Source organism: Lithobates pipiens, unplaced genomic scaffold (genome assembly GCF_037356315.1).
Source record: "Lithobates pipiens isolate NorthernLeopardFrog02 unplaced genomic scaffold, aLitPip1_a1.2 Scaffold_8, whole genome shotgun sequence".
NCBI classification, from domain to species: domain Eukaryota; kingdom Metazoa; phylum Chordata; class Amphibia; order Anura; family Ranidae; genus Lithobates; species Lithobates pipiens.
In genome coordinates this window covers 678,011,215-678,022,321 of record NW_027507903.1, presented here as the reverse complement: position 1 = coordinate 678,022,321, position 11,107 = coordinate 678,011,215, and the positions used below count along the sequence as shown (strand labels likewise).

At 45.1% G+C, this 11,107-nt stretch overlaps 1 protein-coding gene across 1 annotated transcript in view; it reads left to right on the top strand.

Moving 5' to 3' along the window:
* Positions 1 to 3,666: 3,666 nt before the first annotated feature.
* Positions 3,667 to 11,107, top strand: part of LOC143962528 (uncharacterized) — a 61,386-nt gene continuing 53,945 nt past the window's right edge. Inside the window, exon 1 of the mRNA XM_077471801.1 lies at positions 3,667 to 3,684. Coding sequence (XP_077327927.1) covers positions 3,667 to 3,684 — 18 coding nt within the window. The remainder of the gene's footprint in view (positions 3,685 to 11,107) is intronic.

Below are 11,107 nucleotides of genomic sequence, written 5' to 3'. Positions count from 1 at the left end.
GTGAAATATTCCTTTAAATTTCGTTCCTGGGGGGTGTCTATAGTATGCCTGTAAAGTGACACATTTTTCCCGTGTTTAGAACAGTCCCGCAGCAAAATGACATTTCTAAAGGAAAAAAAAGTAATTTAAAATTAATAGCAGCTATAGTGAATTGTCGGGTCTCTGCAATACAGATAAAAGTCATTGAAAAAAATGGCATGGGATCCCCCCAGTCCATTACCAGGCCCTTTGGGTCTGCTATGAATATTAAAGGGAACCCCGAACAAAAATGAAAATAAAAATGGTGTGGGGGTCCCACCAAGAATCCATACCGGACCCTTATCCGAGCACACAACCTGCCAGGCCTCAGGAAAAGGTGGGGGGGGCAAGAGAGTGCCTCCCCTCCTGAACCGTACCAGGCCACATGCCCTCAACATGGGAAGGGTGCTTTGGGGTAGCCCCCCAAAGTACCTTGTCCCCATGTTGATGCGGACAAGGGCCTCATCCACACAACCCTTGCCCGGTGGTTGTGGGGGTCTGCGGGTGGGGCTTTTTTTTTTGGAAACTGGAAGCCCCGTTTAACAAGGGGACCCCCATATCCCATCCTCCCCCTTGTGTGAAATGGTAACGAGGTTCAAATGTACCCCTACCATTTCACAAAGAAAGTGTCAAAATTTTAAAAAAGACAAGACACAGCTTGGGACAAGTCCTTTATTAAAAAAATTTAAAAATAAAAATGTCCCACGAAGTCCATTCATCTTTTCTCGCCCAGAGGACGGACCGAAAAAGAAAAAAAAACAAAAACAAAGCCGCGGCCGATGGGAGACACCCACCGTATGATGCATCTTCATTTTGACAGTTCTTATATAACTGAGGGCGGGGCCACACGGTGACATTCCTGGGTGACCCGGCCCCCCTCTGATGCCCAGGGACTTCCCCATGGCTTTCCAGAGGCGTCAGAGGGGGGCGGGGTCACCCGTTTATGTGTCAAAGTGAAGACGCGTCATACAGCGGGTGCCTGCCATAGAGGCGGATCGGCGCAGTGAGAGAAGATGAATGGACTTTGTGGGACATTTTCATTTTTTAATAAAGGACTTGTCCCCAAGCTGTGTCTTGTCTTTTTTTTTAAAATATTTACGCTTTTTTGTGAAATGGTAGGGGTACATTTGTACCCTATTACAACTTTACACAGAGGGGGAGACCAGGATCTCAGGTCCCCTTGTTAAAGGGGGCTTCCAGATTCCGATAAGCCCCCCGCCCGCAGACCCCCACAACCACCAGGCAAGGGTTGTGGGGATGAGGCCCTTGTCCCTATCAACATGAGGACAAGGTGCTTTGGGGTGCTACCCCAAAGCACCCTCCCCTTGCTGAGGGCATGTGGCCTGGTACGGTTCATGGGGGGGTGCTCTGTCTCGTCCCCCCTCTTTTCCTGCGACCTGACAAGTATTGTGCTTGGATAAGGGTCTGGTATGGATTGTTGGGGGGCCCCTACATCATTTTTTTTTACATTTTGCCACGGGGTTCCCCTTCAGGTCTGGTATGGATTTTGAGGGGGACCCCTACACCATTTAAATCTAAATTTTGAGGGGGACCCTTACACCATTAAAAAACATTTGAAAAAAATGGCACAGGGTTCCCCTTAATATCCATACCAGACCTGAAGGGCCTGGTATGGAATTTGGGGGGACACCCACACAATTTTTTTTTTCAATTTTGGTTCGGGGTTCCCCTTAATATTCATACCAGACCCAAATATCCTGGTAATGGACTGGGGGGATCCCATGCCGTTTTTTTTCAATGACTTTTATCTGTATTGCCGAGACCGACAATTCATTATATTCATTATTATATAATTCATTACATTACTTTTTTTCCTTTAGAAATGTCATTTTGCTCTCGGACTGTTGTAAACACTGGAAACATTCACTATAGCTGCTATTAATTTTAAATTACTTTTTTTTCCTTTAGAAATGTCATTTTGCTGCGGGACAGTTCTAAACACGGGAAAAATGCGTCACTTTACAGACATACTATAGACACCCCCCAGGTATTAAATTTAAAGGAATAGTTCACTTTTATTGTTTCACTTTAAGCATTATTAAAATCACTGCTCCCGAAAAAAACAGCCATTTTTAAAACTTTTTTTTGCATTGATACATGTCCCCTGGGGCAGGACCCCGGTCCCCAAACACTTTTTATGACAATAACTTGCATATTAACCCTTAAAATTAGCACTTTTGATTTTTCATGTTCGTGTCTCATAGACTTTAACGGTGTTCGAACAAATTTTTTGCCTGTTCGCATGTTCTGCTGCGAACCGAACTGGGGGGGGGGGGGGGGGGTGTTTGGCTCATCCCTATTTGACACATGTGGTCTAGTCTTTTTAGGATTTATTGCAGAAGAATTTAACGGGAGGAAGGGGTTTCGGGTCACTGGATACTCCAAAACAATCCACAACTAAAACACAAAGGCAACTTCTCTCTAGTTCCTCAATAGCAACTTCTAGGGAGGTAGCAGGGAACAGTCTGCAGATTTAGGGCCCCTCAGCTGCAGACCACAGGACAATCTCTGGCCAGTGGTTCCCTTTTCTCTTCTGTGCAACCATAAGTCCCCAGTAAGATCTCTACTTACAGTGTCCCAGAAGCTGTTTGCCACCCAGACTACACAGGTGGATCCTTAGGGAAGTACATGCCAAAGTCCTCCTCCAGACCTGGACCTGGAAGTATTGTCCTTCAGTAGATATCTCTCTTCAGGACCTCAGCCAAGCCCAAACCCTATTCTCTCGTCTCAGTCATCAATTGCCATCCTAGGGGCAGCACCCCAGGGGTTCTGGAATCCTCCCTGATGAGGAGAAGAAGAACACTCTGCTAAGGCCTCCTGTCTAATTATCACCCCCCCAGCCACCTTCTGGATGCCCCTTTTAGGGATTGGCGGGGGCTTGATAATTATTGAACCGATCATTTGAATCCCATTACCTATGCTCTGGATGCTTCTTCCAGAGGCAAAGGGAAGCAATCAAATCCTCAGATTAGGAACCCTTATCAGATCAAAACAATCAACGGCCACTCTACTCACTACAGAGGGGCCAAAACAACTTATATTTAATTAGGGGGGTGCTACTATTTTTTATTTTTGTCTTTTTATTTTTGAATTAAATTATTTCCTTTTATACAGAGAAATAAAAAATATTTCATTTTGGGCCAGGTCTACCCTGTGTCACGTACCTGATGGTAGAGCCCGATGTGCAGAGGAAGGCCTTTCATACAACTCCAGTACATGGACCACTGCTAGTGAGACAGTGACTATGAGAGCTCGGTGAGGTATGAGTGCCTGTAGAGCAGGGATATGCAATTAGCGGACCTCCAGCTGTTGCAAAACTACAATTCCCATGAGGCATAGCAAGACTCTTAGAGGCACAAGACATGACAGCCAGAGGCAGAGGCATGTTGGGACTTGTAGTTTAGCAACAGCTGGAGGTCCGCTAATTGCATATCAATGCTGTAGAGTGTCCAGCAAACCGCATGGATGAAAAGCAGTTGCTTCACCAGGAATGGATCAGATGGCCAACACAGCAGATGGCAGCAGGAACAGCAGACCCTGGACTTGGCAGACAGCAGGCTAGCAGTTGTTTGGTTGGCAGGTGGCTGATCACATGATCAGGGTAGACTGATAACACGTGGCAGGCGGATGAACATCGATGACCAGGTAAGTAGCATATGGAGCGTGGAGTTCAGCAGATAGTTAAACAGCATGCATTGTCAGGCAAGCCAGATCAGGTACAGGCATGGACAGCAGGCAGGAGAATAGTCAGGATACAAGCTGAGGTCAGCAACACTGGAGCAGGCAGTTGAGCAATAAGCAAGCAGAATCCAAAGAAAGGCTGAGGTCAAGGCGTTCAGTGTTCATGTGTGATCAGGACAAGCTGGGTCAATCACAGGATTCAAGTGCAGGCACGCACATAGGAACACAGGAAGAGCTGCAGATCAGACAAAACTGGCTAGTATAGCTGCTGCATTTGAATAGTCCACTTAGCGCCAGCGTCAGTGGGGGGTGCACGCGTGCCCGTGTATACGCACATGCACGCACATATGGTTTTTGAAAAGTTAAGTTGCCTGAAGCCACAGTTGGGTTTCGGGACTATTTTTCTACATTTCGGGTTCTCCTTGACCGCAGGTGTCACTGTCATCGCCGGCAAGAGTAGAAACACAGTCTAGCTGGGTGCACTGAATGCCACTTATCTCTCTTAACCAGCCCAGTGGGAGTGTTTTCCTGCTGTGCATTCTGGGGGGTGGTATTTAAGGTAATGACATCATGTTAACGGGGAATATTTTCTGTCTGTTAGGTTCTGGTGGTCCTTCTGACCGAGTCCCATGGCCCTCCTGGCCTGGGGTGTGGAACTATGCATCCTGAGTCCCGGGGCCGGCTGGCCCGAAGCAACACAACTGCAGGGACAGGCCCCGAGTGAGTTACGGGACCTACTGATCCAAGAAAGGTCCAGTGCCGTCTCATCTGAAGGGAGAGGCCCAGCAACTGAAGAACCACAAGGAAGGACTCTTTCAGGAGAAGACCGTGCGCAAGGCTGGTTTCTCTGAAGGAGCCTGGGGGCTTAGTTGAAGGACGCTACCTGGATCAACACTCATACGGTATCACCGGATCGGCTGAGAGAACCTGGTACCGTATATCAGTTCTTTACATTTATTCACATCCCTCAGTAACGCTCAAGTGTATCTCACAAGTCTGTGGCAGAGACTTTGTCAAGCATCCCACCAGCTGCTAGGCCTAGTGAGAGAGGTCTATCCGGGGGAAGCTAAATCCAGTTGTGAAACAGTTTGTATTCCCTGGATTTTCTCTAAAGACTTCCATCTTGCAATCTAAGTGCCTGAACTCACTCCTAACCCTCTAACATTTATTGAGAATTTTTTTTTTGTTCTAAATAAATAACCCGAAAGAGGATTCAGTGTCAGTTTCCACTTTCTTTGGGCCATCTACCACGGGAACCCTCAAGATGGAGAAGAAAACAAGCGAGGTAACAGTAAGCCCAAATAAAACCAGCAGCTCCTTCGGGGGTCAGTGCTACAATGGTAATGCATGTCCTAATGAGTGTAGCACCCTCTAGTTAGGTAGGTGCTAGAGTGAGAATTTTTCTGGCAGAGTAATAAAATTTAGGCAGGCCTAGCTGATGGCAGGGTCTGTTTGTTTTCATTCTGGGCTGGGAGTGGCTCAAGGTAGCAGCTGGGGACTCACAGGTAGCATTACTGTCTCCTCCCTCTTCTTTCTAGAAGGTGCTGGAAGGAAAGGGAGAAAGGAGAGGTGGAGTTGCCTGGGGTATCTTGAGGAGCCTTGACCAATCCCCAAATTGGATTGGCAGGGGGCAGGCCTCCTTGGAATACCTGGGGTCAGCCCAGCTGGGGAGGAGTTGTCGGGTGGAAAGCTGAAGTAAGAGAGGTGTGTAGGATGTCTGGGCCCACAGGGAGCTCCCCAGTCTGGGGGGGGGGCTGGGGCTCGGGTGCATCATGGAGGAGTGAAGTGATCCTGGATGGAGAGGCACATGAGAGAGCGGAGAGAGCACTCTTCTAATGCCGCATCGGATTTTCCGACAACAAATGTTGGATGTGAGCTTGTTGATGTGAGTCCGACCACGTATATGCTCCATCGAACATTTGTTGTCGGACTTTCCGCAAACAAATGTTGGCTAGCAGGTTCTCAAATTTTCTGCCAACAAATGTTTGTTGTGGAACTTTCCGATCGTGTGTACACAAGACCGTCAGACAAAAGTCCACGCATGCTCGGAATCAAGTAGGAGCCAGAGATATAACTAGTGTTCATAATGGAGATCTCATGTATGTCTTGTACGTCACTACGTTCATAATTGTTGGCCAACATTTGTGTAAACGTGTGTATACAAGACAAGTCAACATCCTTCGACCAAAAATCCACGGTTTTGTTGTCGGAAAGTCTGATCGTGCGTACGGGGCATAAGAGTCTCCAGGGAGGACAACTGGTAACAGTCAGGAGGGCTGGTGAGTGAGCACAGTAGGGAGGACTAGGGAGGCATGCCTGAGAGAACTGGGAGATTGCAGTTGGAGATGGGCGCAGAACCAGAAGAGAGGACTGTGGAGAGAGTTCATTGCAGCCAGGCTGCCTGGCAGGGCCTGAAGAGAGCTATTTGGGAGTGGTAGATGAATAGAGGACAGCTAGCACCTGAACTATTATACACCACAGGGGCCCGAGGCCCCTGCCTGCAAAAGGCAGTTCACAAAGGCCTGGCTGAAGCAGTGTCAGGCCTACCATGTGGTGCTAGCTAGTCTGGAGGAGTAACAGCCATGGAAGTGCTTTAGGAGTGAAGGATGAGAGGTCTTAAGCAAGTGTTGTGCTGAAGAGAAGACTGGAGTGTATATAAATGTTCCAAGCAAGTTGCACTGAATATCCTGAACATTCCATAATTTTCCATTTCCCATCCATGTTTAACCACTTCAGCCCCGGACCATTTTACTGGCCAAAGACCAGACCACTTTTTGAGATTCGGCACTGCGTCATTTTAACTGACAATTGCGCGGTTGTGCGACGTGGCACCCAAACAAAATTGGCGTCCTTTTTTCCCCACAAATAGAGCTTTCTTTTGGTGGTATTTGATCACCTCTGCGGTTTTTTTTTTTTGCGCTATAAACAAAAATAGAGCGACAATTTTGAAAAGAACGCATTATTTTTTACTTTTTGTTATAATAAATATCCCCCAAAAATATATAAAAAAAAAATTTTTCCCCTCAGTTTAGGCCGATAGGTATTCTTCTACATATTTTTGGTAAAAAAATCGCAATAAGCGATTATTGATTGGTTTGCGCAAAAGTTATAGCGTTTACAAAATAGGGATAGTTTTATGGCATTTTTATTAATAATTTTTTTTTTTTTTACTAGTAATGGCGGCGATCAGCGATTTTTATTGTGACTGCGACATTATGGCGGACACATCGGACATTTTTGACACATTTTTGGGACCATTGTCATTTATACAGCAATCAGTGCTATACAAATGCATTGATTCCTGTATAAATTACACTGGCAGTGAAGGGGTTAACCAGTGGGTGGCAGTGTAGGGGTTAAGTGTTCCTAGGGGTGTGTTACTAACTGTGGGGGGGTTGGGCTTTCATTTAGTGAACACTGATCTCTGCTCCAATCACATGGAGCAGAGATCAGCGTCACTAGTTGCTAGGCAGAGTGGGGAAATCCTGTTTACAACGGCATCTCTCCGTTCAGCCGCCCCGTGAGACGATCGTGGGTATGCCCACGGCGATCGAGTCCGCGGGACCCGCGACCGGACTCATGGAGGTCCTGACCAGCGCGCTCGCGATGGCAGGGCGGCATTAAAGATTGGACGTACAGGTACGCCAATATGCCTGCCCGTGCCATTCTGCCGACGTACATCGGCGTGCGCTGGTCGGGAACCGGTTAATCCCCTCAATAAAAAACAAAAACAAAGCTATGGACTGTTCTACGTCTCTGAGTGTCTGAGAGGTGGATGTCTGGCTGGGCAGGGTGACGGGTGAACCACTACTTTCGGCAACCCCTTACGGTGGAGTTAATGTGTAGTAACTAAAATAAGGGTGACGCTGATCCCGGGACATCAGCACTATCGGGACTGAATTCCAAGATGCCAGATTGTCCCGGCAAATCCGTGGCTGTAAACCATATCATTGTTGTGCAGTGATTGAAGCCTCAGACTGCTTGTGTGAATGCCAGAGGTTATTATTAATAAAGGTCACATTTTATTTGTTGGGTGTGATTATTCTTGAAGTGTGACACGAATATAAGCCGATCAAATGTGCGATTTTTTTAGCTGAAACTTTTGTTGCCAAAATAGAAGAAAACAAAAGCAACCGATAAACTGACATACCGGTTCAAATCCCGGACTGAGCACAAGACTCTTCTACACCATATATATTTTTATATATATATATATATATTTTTATATATATATATATATATATACACACAGTGGGTATATAAAATAATCACACCCCCTTTAAAATAATCACACTTTGTTGCTTTGCAGCCTAAAATGAAGTCAGACACAGTTTTTGTTTTATGCAGCTGTATTTACTCAGTGCAACTTAGAAAGATAGAACACCGACATGTCAGAAAAACAAAAACAACCACTGAGTTGGAAAAAGGATCACCTCCCTCCTGCAAATTACTTGTGTAGCGCCGGTACTCCTTTTTATTTATTCTTTATTTTCAGATTTTTCAAAGTATACAAACATAAACTATTCAACGTAATGATAAGTACAACAACATTTCTTTAAGGATGATCTCCCTTATCCCTCCCTCCCCACCCCTCTCACTCGGTCCCTTCCCCGGGCCTTTTCCATTTTTTCCCTCTCTGCCTTGTTTTTCCCTCTTTCTGCTTTTTCCCTTCTTCTTTACTAACAGTCAAGCAGCTTTAAATAACCTTCAGTTTTTCCAAATTGTATCCACGGTCGCCATTTATATTGATATCTCCCTTCTAGGTTATCCAGTTTATAGATTGTCTCTTCAATATTTCGTGTCCTTTCTAACCTTTCTACCCACTCCTTCAACGAGGGAGGGTCGGGTTTCCTCCATCTACGCGGGATCAGTGCCTTAGCGGAGTTCAATAGACCAGGAACCAGGGAGTACCCATACTCTCTCTCTCCTTTTTCCGAGTCGTGGAATAAGCAAACCCATGGGTCTCTTCTAATCCCTTCCCCTGTTATTTCAAAGATAGCTTTTATAATTTTCTCCCAAAATATCTGTATCTTAGGGCACTCCCACCATATATGGGCGAAGGTCCCCACCGCTGAGCAGCCTCTCCAGCATGTTGCGGGGGTCTCGCTACTAATTTTATTTCCTTGCTGTGGAGTTATATACCACCTTGTTAAAAGTTTATATGACATCTCTCTAGTTTGAAGGTCTTTGGCCACCGAGTACGTTCGTCTAATAATCCTGTTTCTATGGAGATCATTATTCAGCGGTCCCAGTTCATTTTCCCACTTCTCCATATAGGGGGGGTATTTTTGCTCTTCTACCTCTATTAAGATGTCATATATTTTTGAGATCCTTTTTACAACGCATTGAGGGTTCCCTATCAGCTTCTCCAGAGGTCTAAGTTGCTCCTGTCCTCGTAGTGGTTGTGTTAAAGACTGAATAAAATAATATAATTGTGAATATCTCCACTTATCTAAAGGCTTATGCCCCCACTTTTCTATTAATTCCTCATATGTGCATACCCTATTCCCTTCCATAACCTCTTGTAATTTAATTTTATCTTTCTTAGCCCATCTGCTATAATATACATATTCCTCTTGCCCTGGTAAAAAAAATTTAGTGTCTAGTAATGGCATAAATGGTGAGTTGTGCTCCCACTTGTGTCTCTCATTTATTGTGTCCCATATTCGCAGTGACCCTTTTGTCCATAAATTTGTGCTAATCCCTAATTCTCTATATTTTGCGGGTATCCATATTATCTCCCCTAATTCCCTTCTGCTTAACTTCATTTCTAATTCCACCCAATCCTTCCCCTTTTTATTGTGTGTCCAGTCTGTGATTCGTGAGATTGCTATGGCCTCGTAGTACTTTTTGAAATCGGGCATTGCTAATCCTCCTCTGACTTTACTTCTTATCAAAGTATTAAGGGCCACCCTCGCCGCTTTTTTTTTCCATATGAATCTTTTAATCATCGTTTTTAATTTATTAAGATATCCCTGTGGTAATAATATGGGGACCATTTGACATATGTAAGTAAACATTGGTAAAATGAACATTTTAACTGTATTTATTCTCCCTATCCAAGATAAAGCTTTGTATTGGATCCTATCTAAATGCTGTTTAATTTTGTTCAGTAGGGGGATATAATTAGCCTCAAACAAGTCCCCCATCCCTGCTGTAAGCTTTATTCCTAAGTAGGCCAGTTCCCTCCCACTCCATCTAAAAGGGTATTTAGTTTGTAGGATTCTCTGTTCTTCTACTGGTATATTTAAGTTTAGAATTTCGGATTTAGTTGCGTTAACCTTAAAATTGGAGACTTTCCCATATTTTTTTAGTTCTTCCATAATCGCCGGTATAGAGGTCTCCGGGCTAGAGATATAGAGCAGAAGATCGTCTGCAAAAGCAGCAACCCGATAATCCCTCTCATCTACCCGTATTCCCTGGATGTTTTGATTCTTCCTAATAGCAGTCAGGAGGGGTTCTAGTGCCAGAATGAATAGTATTGGGGAGAGCGGGCAGCCCTGTCTTGTCCCGTTGCACAGTTCAAGGGGGCAGGACAGGGCCCCGTTTATTCTTATTTTAGCTTTAGGCTTAGTATACAAAGCTTCTATCCACCCTCTCATCCTCTGTCCCAATCCATATCGCTCCAACACTTCGAATAAGAACCCCCAACTAACCCTGTCAAATGCCTTTTCAGCATCTATAGACATGAGTATCGAGGGGGTCTTCTGTCTTATGGTTTCCTGGCTTAGCATAATGGTCTTTAGTACGTTATCCCGACCTTCTCTCCCCTGAATGAAACCAACCTGATCCTGCTGTATCCACTCTGGGACATGAGGTCTTAATCGTTCAGAGATAATTTTTGCAAAGAGTTTAATATCTGAATTTAGCAAGGAAATTGGCCTGTAGCTTTCCACTGCCAACGGATCCTTTGCCTCTTTCAAGATCAGGACCACATGCGCCAGTAATGTCTCTTCTCGAAATTTTCCATCCCTCCCCACTGCATTAAAATACGCGCATAGTTTTGGGGCCAGCTGTTTTTGAAATTCCTTGTAGTATGATATCGGGAAACCATCTGGCCCGGGGCACCCTCCCTTAGCTGTATTTTTGATCGCCCATTCGACTTCCAACTTTGATATTGGGGCTTCTAGTGCCTCCATTTCCATTTGTTTAGCCTTGGGAATATCTATCCCTTTCAAATAGTCCTTTATTGCATCCCGGCCTCCATTCTCTAAGGTTTCCTGTTGAATATTATATAGGGCTTTGTAATATGTATAGAACGTGTTCACTATATCCTCCGGCATATTTTGTATGTCCCCCGCCTCATTTCTTACTTTTGGGATAAAGGTTCTGCTTTTCTTATCCTTCACCCTCTTAGCCAGCCATTTACCGGCTTTGTTTCCCCATT